The 18,849-nt window shown below is 39.7% G+C and overlaps 1 protein-coding gene across 1 annotated transcript in view; it reads left to right on the top strand.

The window, feature by feature from the left end:
• The window catches only part of LOC134531692 (teneurin-a), a 1,284,829-nt gene that overhangs the window by 1,038,717 nt on the left and 227,263 nt on the right, over nucleotides 1–18,849 (top strand). Inside the window, exon 3 of the mRNA XM_063367503.1 lies at nucleotides 17,521–17,765. Within this exon, the coding sequence (XP_063223573.1) occupies nucleotides 17,521–17,765 (245 nt within the window). The remainder of the gene's footprint in view (nucleotides 1–17,520; nucleotides 17,766–18,849) is intronic.

Consider the following 18,849-nt stretch of genomic DNA (forward strand, 5'->3'; position numbering starts at 1 on the left):
CGGCTGGTCATTGCCGAAGCCCTAACACCCTCCCGATCAAACAACAAGGAGTGATACCTAACAGCTCGGTTTTAAATAAGCTCTGGAATGTATATAAAACGAAATGGAAGTTTCTCCCACCCTATTCTTATAGAGCGAATATGTGGGAGGGGAATGTGACAATGCCAGCCGTAGGTCGGAACAATCTGTCGTTTCCAACTGAACCGTCTTTAATTACTCGCTGCCAATGAGACATTACATCGAAAAATTTCTTTGGCAATTCAAACCTCGACTCTTAATTATTTCGTAAGGGGCGAAACTGCAGAGAAAGAGAGATAGAAAACAATTTTATAAATAAACATAAATTAACAAAATTATTACTCACTTCAAAATGACTCATCAGATTATCTATAAATATTGATCAATCCGTAATGATTACTCACTGTTAAAATGCTCGTACCATAAGAAAAACTATGCGTGTTACTATTTCTTCAAATAATTCTGCCATTTTGAACCCGCGAAATCTCTGAACGAAATATGAAATCATAGCAGGTAGCGCTATCTATGCAGGGATTGTCTGAACGCTGCTGGTTAAACAAGGAGGAATGCGAGCGCGCTGGTAGCAAATATAAAATTCAAGGCACTCATAGCTGATTGTATAGGATACACACACACATATATAGTTCTGAAACAAGCGCATGCGCATACACTCTATCTTATTCTTTCGTTCATCTCTCTTTCGGTTCTTTTTTGGAGGAGGGGAAGGGGACGAATAATCGCATAAATAGTAGAACGACAATGAGACCAGCAACATATATAGCATAGTGCACTCTTTATATCTCTTTGGTCAAATACCAATTTTCTGTACTTTTCGCGTCCGAAATTTTCACAAAAACGTTTCAATAAACGTTGTATTAAAATTCGGCCTTGAAATTTTACTCTCATCGCGCCAAAATTTACCTGGGCCAGGGGCGTTTAGAGGTCAGTTTATAAGATATCATACATCCCGCACGAGATATCCAGTTTATATTTCCGTCGGGGACAAACCTGGGGAGTTTCAAGTGGTGGACGTTGCCAATATCCATTAGATGCTTTCCCACTCCATTGCATTTCACACTGTAATTTTGTTTGTAAATGGAACAGAAACATTCATGTAAAATTACAGATATTTGTAAAGTTTTACATTTACACAAACACAATAACACTACAAAATAGTGTTCGCACTAATACTTGGCTTGTTTATCACATAAATAAGCATAATATAACAACAGAATGTTAAATTATTGAATATTCGTTTATCTTTTCCATAGTTTAAATATATATATTCTTGAATTCAACATCAATAAAAATATAAAAATTTTCACTAATTTTCGCAAGGAAAACGTATTTCATATATGTCATTTGTTGTACAAAGTTACAATATATTTCTTGAAGTATAACAAACCATTTCTTGACAACTAGTTTCCAAAGGAATCCTTTGTAAAAAGCATAGATTTTTTTTATCCTTTGCTCTGCTGCTTCATTATCGTCGCTCTGGTATTTCATCGTCATGCACGAATCGGCTGGGTCATCGACACCGTCTTTGGAGTCCCTCTCGACCAATCAGGCGATTGTTGTACCTTGTCGCCAGGCCTCTGACCAAAATATGTTTTTGTAATTATAGTTTTGTAATTACCTTTTTTAAAACGTTTAAATGTTGTTATTTTTAATGGCTAGTTTGTTTTAATTGAAAGTTATTTTATTTAGTTAATTTAATTAATGATCTTGTTAATAATTCTATTTTATCGCTGGGGAGTTGGGCGGGGAGTGCGCAACGAGTTTACTTGATTGTAGAGACCTGCGAAATTCGCGGATTCATTCGGTGATAGGCTAGAATTCAAACACATATACCTCTTAGATAATTTTGCTATTGGCTTACTGTTCATCTGGACGAATCTCAACCAGGTATAAACCTTCAACCAAAGCAGGATCGAATCACAGACAAACCAGCTGAGACGACTTACAAGTCGGTAGCCAATGAACTTGCGTTATTTGCCCGAGTGTACAGGGGTATGTGCAGTCTATCCTGAAGGTCATCGAAACCGCGAATTTTGTGACTTTACGGGACCATTGGTAATAGAAGTGGGAGTTGGCAGCCCTGGAAGGTGTGTGGGTGTGTGTTTCGCAAAGATATTGTCATTGGGAGTCCGCGGCTGGCCGAGAGCAGACCTCCCGGGCTCTCTGCTCGCAGCGTGTGAAGTAAAATTGACCCGACGTATGTTGGCTGTATAGCAATGCTCGGGCGCGGAGTGGCAAAGTTGACGAGACCTGGATTTAAAGACGCGGAGTCTCGAGCACGTATTGCTCGGCTATCGGGGTCAGACTAGACTTAATTATTGCAGGCAGCAAGACATTTTAATGCCTGTTTTGAGAATTAGCTACGAGTGTGTTTGGTGCGCCCACGAAGGAATATGTAAGTACAGCTGCTCGGATTATTCTGGGTGTTGGTTGTGAGGAATGGACAGAAACTCCGTCACAGTGGTACAGCTGACTCTTCGTCAAGAGGACTAAATTTTTAAAGTGGTAGGTTCGCGCACTCCCCTAGCGTTTTTCAGAATATTGTAACTTTCTGTAAATTTTTTAATATTAATATTTTTGTATTTATTTTTAAAGTAAATGGCATCATATATCTTTGTAGGTTTTAGAAACTGCCGGCAGTGTAGGGATAGTCCTTATATAAGAAGTTTGTAAGAATATGTAATGAAATTATTTTGCTAGTAGTTAGTTTTTATGTAACTACATTTTTTATTTCAATTTCTTAGAATTCTATCATTTTACGCTTAAACAAATATCTATCATCAGATTTTCTGGAGCATTTACGTTTGTTATGGCTACCAAATCTTTCTTTCGTTAAAATATTACGTTACATTAAAACAAAGTTAGTATGATTTTAAAAAATTTCTTTTATTTCAGCAAATGCCCACAGCAAATGGTTTTTTAAGGAACTGTTTTCAATATATATATTTTTCTTAACACACGGTCTGGATTTTTGCGCGGATTTTGCGTATCGTGTTGCAGTTATTATTATTTTTTTTGGTAAAAGCAGTCGGGTGTTGAGGTACCGAGTGCAGAGGGTGGATACCACAACCTCGCGGAACAGCGGCACAACCGGGAGGACTCCAACACGCGGCTCGTGGCGGGACATCCCGGTAAGCTCTTCCTGCTGACGGCTCGTGCAGAACAGACAGTCGCTTTACTTTCCACAGGGCGTGGTTTACTTTGAAATAGCTGCAACCGTGGTAAGGGAATTAGCAGCTATAGGTTTTTGAAAACTTATCTTTACCCGTGACATTTTCGCAAAAAACGAGTCTTCGCCCCAGGCTTACTAGAGTAAACGACTTACTTTATGGAGTTCCCGCGCAACACACGACGTGCCTACTGTTCGCTTGTAGGTTTCCTGTGATAATAGGCGTCTCCGAGCCGAAGGCGTTCGGGAAGTTTTCCTTGACAAGGCGGAGCGAAGGTGAGTTCTGATCGTTACCAGTGTGGGAATAATGTATGTTTTCGGGAACTGATTTATTTGCATAAAAAATTATTAAGTTTATCGTGCCGTTGTTAAAGGGACTGTTTGGGAAGAACATGAGGTTGATCTCGGCTGGCGGTGAGAACTATCGATAAACTGGCGGTAGTTTTCTCCCCGAGCGGGGACAAACGACCGCCACTTTTTTTTTTGTGTGTGTGTGCTCTGTTTGCCTTTGGCGTGTTCGCCCGGCCTCTTCGCGCTGTCCCGCTCACTCTTCACCCCTCCCCTCCCCTCCCCCTCCCCCTGTTGCGCGGCGCGGGAACCCCCGCAGCCGGGCGCGGGCGCGGTAAACACAGTCCGGGTGTTTACTCATGTTTATTGGACATAAAGCGGAACACGGCTGGGCTTCCCCTCCGAATGCAAGTTAAACAATGGCTGTCTTGCTCGCACCTCCCATCCTCCCCCACTATACCACCAGCAGTCCCCGGCCGCAGTTGGAAGCGAGGCTGGAGAGCAGTAAAACGCACTTGTAAACGACGATAAAAACATTTGTCTCCTGACGGGCGTAAGTATTGTTCCCGTCAACGCCAGCGTCGTGGGGCATAAAGTCCCCATCACCGCGCTCGGGCCAGCTAGCGGTGGCGGCTCCAGCAGGGGGGCCCGGGCCTACACAACATTTCCAGCATTGAAATTTGGAAATAAGACTTGTATAAAAATACACAATTCATATTACACGTCAGGTTTATTTTGAAAAAGGCAGTTGGCAATCGCATGCAGATTTGTAAAAATTGACATAAACGTACGAGTTGTATTGTAATATTCATCTTATATGAACACAAGTTTAATCCTATCACAATTAATTTGCGCCTTTTATGGCATACAATCATGCGTTTACACTAATCATTATTATCTGAACAGAAGCGCTAACTTCCCTCTAAAATACAGCATGTCCATAAAAAAAAAGTCCCAGTTATAAATTTCAATAATATCAACTGTAAGCGTTGTAGAGTTTTGTTTATAGGTCGCAATTAAAGAGTAACTCAAAACGTTTTAGATAACCGCATGCGCGAGTACTGCTTGGTTGTTTTCTCTCTTGCAGCGCCCCTACGCAAAACAACGACTCCTGACCGTAAAGCGTTTTGTGTTCTGCAGTTTGCTAAGAGTTAATCTGTAATTTCAGTTCAACGTGAGTCCCGTTTGTACGAGAGTGGTGGAACGTCCAAGTCCCTGACATTTGGATTGGTCGCAATGGTCGAGACGTCAGAGCTCTTTCTTGCTGGCCTCCACCAAGCTCACCTGACATAACGCCATGCTGTTTTTTTTTCTTTGGGGCTTTATAAAAGATCGTGTCTACGTTCCGCCGCTACCTAATGCTTTCCCAGAGATGAGACACGGAATAACTGCGGACGTGTTAACCAAAGCGTGGGAAGAATTGGACTTTAGGTGCACACATTGGACATTTGCAAGAAAAGCTACGTCAGTAGTGTTTATGATTTGTTGTAAATAGTCTAAATTAAACTGTGAAAACATACCATTCAAACTGTGAAATCCTGTATCGCTCCGATGGGTGCTGTCCAGGGTTACTTTACGTCAGGCTAAAGAGGACTGTATTATGTGTTTGTGTGATAACTAAGTCCCTGCAGCAGTCCGGACTGGCCGAGTTGAGCTGCTTCACTCCCTGGACTCACGCCTTCTCCATCCCTACTCTCGGCAGCGCCAACACTTGGGCAACAACCTGTTTCAAACACGAAATATGTACTTAATATCACGAATTTATTATTTTATATTTTAAATTTGTATTTAAATTTAATAAATCTGACAGTATAGATATTTAAATGCTCTAATTAATCAAAAGATCCCAGTTATATAGGCTACTAAAACGATTGTATGATAATATTTACCTTCTCTTTACGTCATGCCTACTCTTTGTCCATGTATGGGGAAAAGAATTCTGAAAAATTTAACCGCTAAAGTTAAAATATTTGTAAGGAAAATAGGACTCATTCGCAATTTTAAGTAAAGTGGCTAACAGCAAAATTTTCAACAAGCGAGAGAGGGATAAAAAATGGTTTTGCAAAAAGGAAGTAGTTAAACAAGCAGAAGCTATATATCGGGGATTATCATGTGATATATGGATTTAAAATGTGTATTTTAATTACAAATTTTTACCAATGTGTTCCCTCGTTGCGTAGTACCTAGCACAATATATCAGGGAATTAAATATTACTAAATGTTTGCGTTCCGGCGAATAGTTACGTTTTAACTTTCAGAAGATCAAAAAAGGCTATTTTTCACCTATGCTACATGCACTGACAGTACATTAAACAAGACAATTACAGTTTCAAAACTACAACAAAGTTAGCAAAAATTTTTGATTTAAATAACAGTGAAATATTCTACATATGTGATCGCGAAGAAACCCACTTCTTGAATAGGTGCGTTTGGTTTACTTATGTAGGCTACTGTATTTATAAACACATACAATCAAAATTATCTTTATTACCCCAAGAAGGTATTATTCTTTTGTTTATGCTTTAGCTGCCTTCAACAAAACTCCTTTTTACTAATTATAAGTTTTTAATGTGTATTGATGTGTAAACATCTTAGCTGTCGGTGTACGGCAGTTTGTAGGAGTAATGTAGTAAATGGAACGAAAGTCTAACGAACGGAAATGTGTAACCACAGTGCCGAAGTCGTCAAGATGGGGGACCCTCGTGTAGCAACATATATCCGTTTATAGACACTTCCGTAAACATTAAGGAACATGTAAAACGTATTGGTATGCCAAAGGGAACTTTATGATCGGAAAATACCCTGGCATATATTTGGTAAACTAAAATAGTCATTTTGAAAAGTAAACACAAGTTTTAAAATGCGTAATAAAACTGACATTACACTGATTATAACACATAGTCTCCATTCAAAGTTATCATAGTCTCGATAGCGCGGTAGCAGAGCGAGCTTACATTTATTTTTTTGTATTTTCCAACAACACAATGGATGCAACAAAAAATGTTTCCTGCTTTTTTTTTAAGTTGAAAAACATAAAATGTATTTAATTAGGTCAACTGCCTCTTTAGTTGGATTAAATTCCCCATACCCTACCTGCACTAGTCCTTCCATCTCCCATAAGTAGTAGACCCTAGGTTGCACTTTTACATGTTTAACATCTGCTTTGTCTACTTGTACCCTAACCTTGAACATTAACTGATCTTTAATAGATTAGCCTACACATTTTAAGCGATTTGTGTCCAAACAAATTAAATAATAGGCAGTCTCTTGAAAAAAATATTCTATTAAAACCGGTAGTATTTTTATTTTCAAGCGTACGAAGAAAAAAACACAGGGAGAAGGATAATTGACGCGAACGTTTTTGTACCTAACTCGTTCAATGTTTTCGACATGTTGAAGCCACCGACTTCACGAGTATCCTGCCACTCTCGTCACGTGATTCTTCTCATGTGTGCACACGCCACTGTATTGGCGTGCAGCGCTGTGTTTTATTTTTTTTCGCGCTCTTTTTTTTAAATGTTAATCCAGTCACAGAAGTCGTGCGCATGCAGAGTAAATATTTAGGATGTATCGTTTCTTATATTGCAGATTCCAGGACGAGATTTGTCTTGAAAATTTGTTCAACTTGAAAATGTGCGTATGGCAGACTTAATGCCTGAGTTCCTGCAGCACAGTTATAAACTTTCCCCGTCTTCACAACGCTGTACTGAGAAATATGTTTTTCAAAGATTAAAACAATTTTGTTAATCTAAACCTTACAAAAATTTTCTACAGTGGTAAAATAATTTTTATAATAATAACGTTTTAACTTTGCTCCTACATGACTTCCTGAGAATATATGTTTTTAATTATTTGGACAAAATTGCGGTTCACATCAACATATTGGTACCTTAACGAAATAAATTTTGTGAGCGTAATGTTGATAACGATTTTTTTACTGTGCAAAATATATCGAACCTTTAATCACGGAAATTATAAAGAAATGCGCCAGTAAAAATTAGGAAGGGGAGGGGGAAATTGCTCTTAATGTCGTGAAAACAGGTTAAATGAGGCAGATTGTTGCTTACCATTTAGGCAGCCTGCTAAACGTGAGTTGCTTAGCATTTAGGAAGCATGCTAAGCGTGAGTTGCCTCGCATTTAGCCAACCTGCTAAATGTGAGTGTTATCAAGGCTGCTTACAGTGCAATAAACCCTTGGGGTGCAGCTGCGTTAGAGCTGGAGAACAGGTCTCCTACGTTTCAGTTATCATCATTGAAGTATCCATACCCAGGGCTGTAGTCAGAAGACTGTGCCGTAACTATGATGCGGCTATAACACACACGCGGCCGCGGAAGACCACAGCACAATGCCCAACCGCACCTTTGTATTCGTGGTTAAAGAAAAACAATTGATTGTAAAAAGAGTAATTTTTTCTGTGTATCGTTCCGGCATGCAATAATCATAACAGTGATGTTACCTTGTATGTAAGTGTCCGCCCGTTAACCATTTTTACAGAAAATTGACACACGTGAGTCATACAAAAATTAGTAATAACATTTTGCAAAGTTTAGGCATATTTTCATGTAACCTTAAGTGCATGAGTGTTTGTTTTGCAAGTGTGTATAGGTATTCGATAAAAATTTTTGAAAATGCTAAAGAACAGACAATTCATCGATAAAGCATTTGCCTGAAAAGAACACCGTGCTTGTAGCATGAATTAAATGTTTTATCATATTTTTTTACATAAACCAACTTTCGAAATATTGTGTACTCTCGAAAATTGAATAAAGCGGCGCGTTTGAACACACAATTTAAGAATTTACCAGTTTTCACAATATGTTCCTAAAGGACTGGACTTGAAATTATACTTTCGTTTTACTTGCATGTACATGTCGATAGCGACATTCTTGAGTGTTATTTTTGTTACCTGGCCTCACAGTTCTGGGCTACTTTGTTTAGATGTTTTATTCTTATTTGTTTAAGTGTTTGAGATATTTCCTAAGTTCTTAATTTTAGTCAGCTCTTTAGTTTTGAGCTGTCAGTTATCTGTCAGATATATATCGGCTCTGCACGTCTCAGCCTTGAGTCTGCTCGCAGTTCACGGACCTCCCCTTCGTCAAGTGCCTTTTCGCCAGATAGTCGGTTCTTCGGTGCTGGTTTGTCGGTACTCGTCATTCTGCCCCAGTCTTCTCGTCCATCGGGACCGTGAACGACCGAACATTCGTCCAGCCGTGTTCCCGCCGAGTAAGCAGACGAGCAAACAGCAGAGGAGCTGAACGAGCAACCACTGAAGCTGACGTTCGCCCGTCAAATACCAGCTGTATATGCTGGTGCTAAGAGCCAATTCAAAAAATGTATATAAATGGAGGTGGAGGAGCTGTAAATTGTTAGATTCTATTTATTAGCTTACCTTGTGCAACTGTTTCCTGTGTACGTTACGACCGAGGTAATTTATGTTACACATATTCCACAAGAGAGAGTGTTCTTGAACGTCCACTTGCACTGTCCGGTCAAGTGGGACCGGAAAGTCCCATCCCCGTTGGACCGGACCGTCTCTGGCCGTAAACAGCCGAATAGGGAGTGTGCCTTCTCTTGTGACCGGATCTTTGGGCCGTGCAGTCGGCCGTGCACGCCCGTAGACGGTCAAACAATTTTCGGTTCAATCTGGACCCATTGGCCGGCCAGCCTTAAGATGGGTCCGGCTCAAGACGTCTCGGATTTCTGAGTTCCTCTTCTAAAATTACAACTCTGCGTTATTTATCTCAATTGTACTTTTTGAACATCCTTTAAATGCTTCATGCAGTGAAGAATTTTGATTTAATTAAATTTCTCGAACGTACGCCATTGCAGTTTTGCACTGTTTGTCATGGGAAAAAATTCATAAATGCAAAATAAGAAATGCAAATGAAAACAAGTACACAGAGAATAGGCCTAAATCAGCTTATGTCAAACATATAAACCCAACGATGAACCCAACCTAACCTTTTGTGGACAACACAACGACGACAGCGCAGACGAACACATTCAAACTCGTCGTTGTTAGTTCACTGTGTTAGTCTGTGATGGTTTTTTTTTTCATGACTAAATTCCTTGCACGGAATTCTTGTGTTGTCTGATATTTAAGTTTGAATTCTATTAAATGTACTTATCTTAAGAGTTTGGTACGTATTAACAGGTAACAGTAGGTATAGCCGCCAGGATAAAATATTACTGGACGGGAACAACAGCGGTAATAGGCTCTCTGCCACGTAGAGCTGTGAGATTCAATACGGAAACCGCAGTGTAAGCTTTCGCTTAATATGTTGAAAACCAATGGTGAGGCCTTATCCCTCCTTAAATGTCAGTTGTTTAGGGAGAGTTTGCGAGCTTCTCGTCAGCTGGACATGTCGAGCGCGCGTGAACGTGACGTCACCGGCTCGGCGAGTGTCGATTGCATAGTGCGGGTGCAACCCGTTTGCTCGCTGACACGTGTTTCCCGCGAGGTAGTTTTTACATCATTCAATCCCCGTTGTTTTCTAACTGGTTTTTGGTTTGTATTGAAGTTTCAGTCAAACATTAACAGTTTCGTTTATGTCTTCATGATTTCGTAATTAAAAATTTTAATGGAGACTTCCGACGACCTGTCAGAACACAGCGACGACGATCTAGTAGCTCGCTGTACCACCCAGGCCTCTGGGATGGCTTTTGATAGGAGATGAAACCTATAAATTTCTGTTTTACTGGGATACCTGTGGGTAGGATCTCCCAACTTGGTTCCCAATGTTGATTCGGTTATGTAGTTTATGTTGCCCCTAGGTTCTCCCTGTGTTCGGGCAGCTATTATCCGCTCATGATTGGCAGTAATTCAAGCTCTTCTTATTGTTTGTGTGCAAGTGCTCGCCGGTTCTAATCGTAAATGCTCCCGGCTCCCCGCGGCGACTGCAGGGTCGACACGGGAGCCGCCGCAGTTCGCGAGCTCGCGCTACGCCAGCTTCGTCGCGGAGGAACGCGGCGTAGCGGCGTAGCGCTCTCTCGCTCGTCAGTTAGCGCTCGTATGAGCACCTGCAGTTCACACTGATGACAGCGTCACCGCCCACGAACCTATGTCGCATCACAAATGCAACTCACGTGCATTTTACGTAAATGAAAGGCGGTGTGACGTATCGTACCTTCAGCTTTAGTTCACGGTTAAGTTTGTTGCATTCGTTAGAACTATTTTGTGTCCACACGTTGGCTTAAAGGCAATTGGACAAGTTATTTTATGCTGAAATACAATAATAAAATGACAAAAACTTTAATAAACGAATATAAAATCGTCCCCCATTTTCCTTAACTGCCACTCATTGCGAGAATAAGCGTTGATTAGCTAACATTAAGTCTTTCTGTGTCAGATTATCTGACATGTGAATAATTATTGTAAAATTTATATTGATTATCTGTGTTTATCTATTTCTCAAAACATTCTATGGTAAAGGTTATTCTAATAGCGTGCCAAAAAAGTGACGGAGGGGTTGGATTATGTTGAATAATTTATTTGTGTAACCAATTATTTGAAGTGATACCAAAGTACTCGAAACGTTGTTATCGTTGGAATCATAAACCTTGTGAAATGTTTGCTTGTATGGCGTGTGTGGCTATTTATCACAGCCTCATTTGCAAATTAACACCAAAGTATTACTTGGTCCGATAAAGAATGGAAATCGACTGCTGCACAAATATCAGTAATATATTATAATGATTCATTGTGTGTGCAGCAATTGTTTTTTGTAAAAAAAAGTGTAGCATGGTAAAAATGTGTTTTGTTTACCTTTGCACCGTTCTGAATTAATTCTTGAAATGGCTTCGATGGCTGAACTACCTAATCCGTTTGGTGTATGCCATATAATAAATCGGTTGTGTCTTTCAGCTAATTAATATTTTAATAATTTTTTTCTTCTTGCAAACAGTGGTCCATATTCATCTGGGTTCAGAATAAAAATTCAAATATCAGCTGTTTTTATTATTTATTTTAATCAACTCTGTGATAAAAAGCTAGTCACGTTGAATAGTGATATCAAACCTGTAACCATGGGGTGACTACGTCTTCTTGATTACAAGGTAACCGGGTAAAAGATTTTTTTTTTAGTTCTTGGCCTCAACCATGTTCGGTAGACGCCCAAAACATTGGCTGACGTGTAGTGTTTGCATTGTGGAAACAGGTTTCAATGAGTTTATTTTGCGTAATTGACTGTTAAACGACGAAGATTCAAATTAATACTTACTAACCATCATCAGAAGTGGTCAAGCACAATTTCAGCAATATTTTGGGCGTGACAACATGGCGATAGCGAGGTAAAAAAAAGTGACTTCAACCACTTCACAGCATGCCGTCTCTTGACAATTCCTTACACCATACCTGTGATCTTGGCTATGTAAGCGTAACGCAATAATCCTGGGAAGGGAAAAGGATGTCGCTTAATGAGTCACACACTTTTTAACTGAGCCCGTAGGAAAAGTAACATGGAAAAAAAATTAAATAAACTTAACGAATATTCAGAATTCGTTTCAGACAAAATTATTTTGATGATTAACACATTAAGGTAATGTGTTTTGATCTACTTTCTTGACACGCATTACCCAATCCACGAGCTAGGACATTTGCATTTCGAACAGAAGACGTAACGCGGACTAGGCCGAACGGTCCTTCAAATGCAGCGTAATGAACTACATTCGTCACTTTCGAGGTCAAGGAGCAGGTAGTAATAAAGGTGACATCAACATGCGCATCAACCTTGGAATCGCCTCTATGCGCAAGACGCACCAGAACAGACAGCAGCCTTTCCTTTGTACTGCTACGCACAGCTTTGGGATTTTAGGTGCTAGCCCTACAATTTCTTTGCATGCGACCACTGAAAAATGTTCATCTTCTTGCCCATAATAGTGCAATTTTTTGAAATAAAAATATAATGGCTTAATGACCTAAACATACCAGTTTTAACCATTTTAGCAATCATAAAATACACTTTCGCGGACAGTCATGAAAGCTGTACATATGAGGATGTATGTTAAATACTATTTGCAGTGAGACCCAATAGCAAAATGTGAATCAGCTGGTGTGAATCACTAGATCGCCAGACACCTTACCGCTAAGTATTGTGCCATATTGGCTACCACTTTGAAAATATTCAAAACTCAGCCAAAATATTTGGTCAAAATTCACAATATTCAAAAAATATATATAATTGATTTAATGATTGCGTTCCTTCGTTTGAGCCAGGATAGTATTAAAATAAGTACAATTGTTTATTTAAATTTACTCACACAATAAATGTCTAGCCCTGAGCACAACTCTGGGTGAACATACAAAGACTATAAATATAAAATACAAAACTTTATAAAACAATGCGGTCCAATATGCTTTTATTTCCGTATTACTTTGAACTGTGTACTTCTCAGGTTAGCCAGGTTCACTGAAGACAGCGGCCAGCCAGAATTTTTCTCCGTGTACGTACTTTTTTTCTTCCAGACAGAGTTGTTGTATACTGTCCTTTACAGACTGTTCCACTTCGCCGGAATTATAAATTATAGTATTCTTCGTCTTGAAAGGACGCTCATCCACTTATTCCTGGTGTGGCTCCAGTTTACTGTATATCGACCTACAATCCAACCAACAGTTATATTTTAAAACTCCGTGTATCACTACTTCATCCATTAGATGCTCTATTATGTAAATCCTGCTTGATGTCACCAATAACAGTCCAATTTTTTTTTAACTCACTGAAGGTATTCCATAAATATTAGTCTTTAAACATTCCACCAATTGCATATATCGCCAAGTAAAACCCATCCTCTACCAGGATTCTAGACACCAATGGTCTACTAAGCTATTTAAAAAAAAAAATGTTTTTAAATAATTTGGCTCTCAAAATGCACAGACACGTAACCAAGGCAATACTGAATAATGTGTTTGTGAGTGTGAGAGAATAACAGTATAACAATAAGTATTTCTATTATATTTGAATATTTATATTTAATAAAATATTTTATATGGTTTATGTTAGTACCAAACTTGGATGTTAAATTCGTAGATGATTAACCAGTAACCGCTGTAATTTGCAAATTGTTAATGTGTAATAACATGTTTACTCCAAGATACAACTTATTATGCGTTGTTTTTGCCTCATGTTTCAGTGTAAGAGAAGCCGTACAAGTCTTAACTGCGCCAAACAAAAGTTGAATAAACGCCGATTTCAAAGTCTTAGTTATAGACATATGTCCAGGTGGCGATGCTATTAGTTGTTTCGCATCTTATTTGCTACTAAGAGTCCGCCACAGATTTGAGTCTTCAACCTAAAATGGTGTCGAAATGTCAGCAAGTCGTTCCACAGTAGTAAAATAAACTTCAACTTTGCATTTTTGTTGCATGTCTTCTTAATCTTTCCAATGGTAAAACCACACATGGCTCGTATCACAACACTTCATACCAAATGGATTCTTCACACATTTACTTTTCTCGTGTCTTCGTGCATCACGATTAAATTAAAAAATAGATGTCACAGTTGTTGGATGTCTGGTCTACGAAAACCATCCTCTCATATAATGTGTATATGTGTCCGAGACAGATGCTTATGTTGCTGTCAATGTGTCATTGGACCTTTGTAGGTGTATTTTTAGTGCATCAATGCAACGCTGTTTTGGCCATATCTTCACCCTCTGCCGCGTGACTTCAAGTGTATTTTCAACTTAAAATTTCTAGCGAACTGCTTGCGGCATTTCTCGCAGCTGAACGTCATGCGAAGTTTAATAATCGCTCATTCTTTCTCCTCATATAGCTGGCGCATAACTGCTGTTTGAGAAAATCTTTTTGCAATGATGGCATCGATGCTTGGAAGATGTTGGTGAACCTCCTGTGATCATTTTTGATTTCGATGTATTCAATAAAGTCGATTCCGATGATGCATCTGTAGGTATTAAGGCCGCCTCTGCTAGCAAAACTGCACCAGTTAAATTCTCCTGTATTGTCATTACTGTAGGAATCAAGGTCGTTTCTGCTCCCAAAAGATCTCATGAAACAGCTCCAATGAATTCTCTCTCATCGTATTGACTGTAGGTGGTTATGGTGCGGTTACCATCGGGATCCCTGTTGTCAATGATTAACCTTCCATCGAGGTGGACAATGAAAATTCTGATTCACTGTAACAAGCTTAATTATAGAATGTGTAATGAAGAGAAAGTTTATTGGCACTCCACTAGAGCAAGTGAACCCCACCAACTATAGGTTCCCGCTTATATACACGCAGTAATTGGTGTAACATGTGAGTCAAAACAACAACCTTTTTAATGGGTTTAATTTAGTTTTTACTGTTAAATTTTATTTTGTATGAGATTTAAGTAAAGATGATTGACCAATCATGTTCAAAGAACAAGTCTCACAGTGAACATACATGTTTAATACAGGACCAAGTGTCTTCGATACATGGCTCCCATTTGCTTCAACTTTTAGCTACACAAGATTATTCACGGTACTTCAAATACCTACAAATGGCTACACATTGATCCCAATGATATAATTATCATCATAGATACACAGACGCACATTTACCTAGCTAACCATTACTATAGACAATATAATTACAAAGCTATTTACGACGTTTGTATCATCTTGACCGTGCAAAAATATCATTTAAGATAGCTTCCTTTATTACAAATATTATGTTTTGTAAATACAGAGTGTCCATAAAAGAATGCACCACTTTCAATGGTATATTATAACAGTTTAATTTAGACTATTTACAACACATCATACATCAGACTCACGGTAAAATGTCATAGTTTTTCTTGCAAATTTTCAATATTTGCACACATTCAACATAAGGTCCAATTCTTCCCAAACTTTGGTTAACACTTCCGGAGTAATGGAAACAATAGTCTCTGCAATTCTGTGTCTCAACTCAGGCAAATCATTAGGTAGCGCCGGAACGTAGACACGATCTCTTATAAAGCTGCAAAGGAAAACAAAATCGCATGGTGTTATGTCAGGTGAACAAGGCCAGCGAAAAAGAGCTCTGTCGTCTCGACCATTGCGACCAATCCAACGGTCAGGGACTTCAACGTTCCACCACTCTCGTACAAATGAGACTCACGTTGAACAGTAATCACAAATTCACTCTTAGCAAATTACAGAATACAAAACTCTTTACTGTCAAGAATCACAATTTTGCGTAGGTGGCGCTGCAAGCGAGAAAACAACAAAGCAGTACTCATTCATGCGCATGTAATAAACTTTTTTAGTTTACTATTTAATTATCCTTGAACCAAAACTATAAAACGATTATAATTGATACTATTAAAATTATAACTGGGACATTGCAACTACGGCTTGATGCTTAAGGGCTTGTCAGCTTGCCATTCGTAAGGATTAGGCCATGTTCGGACGTGTCCATCGCTCGATGTCCATGATCGGACACCCTGGACTTCTATATTCTCATTATTGTCCGATGGTTCCCTGGATTTCAACTAGATTGTGCTAGTGTGTGCTGTGAGGCGCACTACTGTCTCCGGCCGCCATGTTTTATATTTATTTCGGCATTGGCTACTACGATCGTAAAAATCGCTTTAAATTAGTCATTACAAACATTCCTCAAAATTTTTAAATAATTCAAAATTATCTCGGAATTAGTGGATTCGAGCTGACGACCTTCTGTATCCCAGTGCTGCTTACCACTCAGCCACCAGACCAGGGCTTTTATAAGTGTTTTAAGTGTATAATCGGTTAAATATTTTCGGCTTTCGTTAAATATCTTTCATTTTCAAATTACACAACCAATATGAATTACTGCTATAGTAAACTGACTACGGTATTAAAAATTTGTTAAAAATATTTCTTTTAAATTTTTTTTGATCAAAGTAAATCATTGACATTTACTTATTATCAATCATAGCGATTCGGATACAACAAGCAGTCATTTTGGTGATCAATCTTCCAAAACAACTAAAATTTCATTAAAATTTTCGATTTTAGAATAAAAATTCCGTCTTGAGGGAAATTTTCTCATTTTGTTTTTTCAAAACTGTCGGTGGTTTTAAATGTCCACTTAGCAGCTGGTCTGTGCCTTGACCTCAGCTGATAAAACTTTAAAAATTATAAGAAAATATTTACCTTATAGTAAGTTGTCCACAGTTAGAACCTTTTAAGGGCAAGGATTAATTATGTAATAAAATTTTATCAAAATCCAGAAAACATTTATTATAATTCGATCAATGCATATGAAGTTGGAGGCTGTATTCGCTTCAATTTAAAACTACTAAATATCCACGACAAATTTTTTGCACATTGCACACACTACACTGTTTCCTCACAACTACGGAACATATTTCTCTGTGAAGGTTTGTACATGATTTTGTGTCCTCCAAGATGAATCATGTTGTCCATGATTCAATGCGAGGATGAACTACAGTTTGCAGACTGGTTTGTTGCCAAATATCAATGCGTATTTGGCAGGTACCTAGTATTGAACTATGGTTTAAGTATTCTGTATGAAGCCTGTTTCGCACGCTGGAAGGTTTCATACAGGCTCTGCTAGAAGCTTCCAGCAAAACTTGCTAGCCAAGCCTACATGACTGAAGGTATGGATGTTTCTATGGAAGAAACAATCACACATAGAATTGTGACTGATGTAGGCCTAGCTTGTGCGAATAATTTTGTTACTTGCATTGAATAAAAATTGATGTTTGTAATAATTATTGCACTCTGTGACTATTCCAACAGACATGTTCACAGAGTTTAAAATTTGTTATCAATATTAATTCAATCCTTCCAAAATAAATTACAATTTTTCACTCTAGGACACACTAACACTTCATTTTGATTAGATGAAATTTCCATCTTCTATGAAACCTTCCACAGAAATTCGATTACGACAGGTTACAAAAAATTCAATGAAAACGGCCAGGGCTCATCTAATTCACACCAGCTGCCATGGACGACCTTCCAAGGAAAAGGATAGGGACTTAATGAAGGCTGCCTTGTGAACGTGTTCGTTGAGAGGGTGCGGATGAGAGAGCGCGGGGTGTGCCGGTGCTGTCGCAGGCTGACGCCGCAGTCCAACTGCGCCGGGCTGATGACGGCGAACCCGCAGCTGGCCGTGACACCGGCCAACCCCATCGTGATGCCCGTGTTCCCGCTCCGGCCGGCGCCCTCGCCCTACTCGCCCTACTCGCCCTCGCGCCTGCACATCGACAAGCGCTGCCAGCACCGCTGCTCCTGGAAGCTGTGCAGCATCGCGCTCATCCTGCTGTGCGTGGCGCTCACCGCCATGCTCGCCTACTTCGGCGGTGAGTACGCTCTTCCCTCTCCCTCTGTCGGCACGTGGACACTGCTCCCGGGATGGGAGTGTTCCCAACTCCTGTCTGGGCGGGAGCGTGAAGACTCCTGCATTGTTGGAAGTGTTGCCAGCGCTGGTATCCGAGAAATGATCCAACAGAAACACGGAATTGGTGCATGGATGCAATTACATGGCCTCTCCTCGCCTAGGCCAACTCACCACCTCCACGCGATACCAGTGGTTTCAACAAAAGTGAGCTCTGCCCGGGGGTCGTCTTCATCCCGACACCCAAAGAGGTATCTGGTGTGCTGGAAACCCCTTAACTGCAGCAACAGCAGCAGAACGGACGGAAACTTCATCGGGGGGTCAGGACTACCGAGCCCCCAGGCCGTGGGTCCCAAAGACTTGCAGATCAACGTGAGATAGGCTAGACGAAATGTTAAGAGGCCGGACTGGCGGTGGCTTCTGTCCTGGCGAGTTCCACAATTGGGCCATAAGAGCTGGAAGCTCCGGGGAGCCGGGTTCTGTTGGACGTCCGAGGGGCTGGTCCTGATGGTCTACAATTCTGAAGGTATCTTTCTGTGTGTACGGACCAGGACATTACCCTGTCGAATTATGTATCAATAGGCCGGTGAAGCCACAAGTGCCATGAAAAATCTAGGTAGTAGTGCAGGACGGCCAATCGATAGCCCCCATCCAGGTGCTCTGGGTTTTATGAGCCGTGTGGCCGTATATTCGCACTGGCATACGTCAGGGTCTTTGGGATAATCCATTGTACCTTGGTGGTTTAGTGGTCACCCAGAGCTTTAATAGCAATCCTGTAACCCGCCTTTCGTCCAACATACTCTGGGTAAATACTATTAAAAATATGGAATACCCCAAAAATTTTAAGAGCTCAAAAAAATAAACCATTCTATTTACCCAAGGTGTCTAGCCAAAAATGGAAATGTTATCAAACAATTTATAGGCTAGTCTTTGGCTAATAGTAATAAAAATGCAGAGTACAAATATGCAGAGTTTTACTAAATCATACTTCATCACGATACTTCTGATGGTAATACAGTTATAGATATATGACAGTTACTGGATGTTAG

Source organism: Bacillus rossius, chromosome 5 (assembly GCF_032445375.1).
Source record: "Bacillus rossius redtenbacheri isolate Brsri chromosome 5, Brsri_v3, whole genome shotgun sequence".
Taxonomy (NCBI): domain Eukaryota; kingdom Metazoa; phylum Arthropoda; class Insecta; order Phasmatodea; family Bacillidae; genus Bacillus; species Bacillus rossius.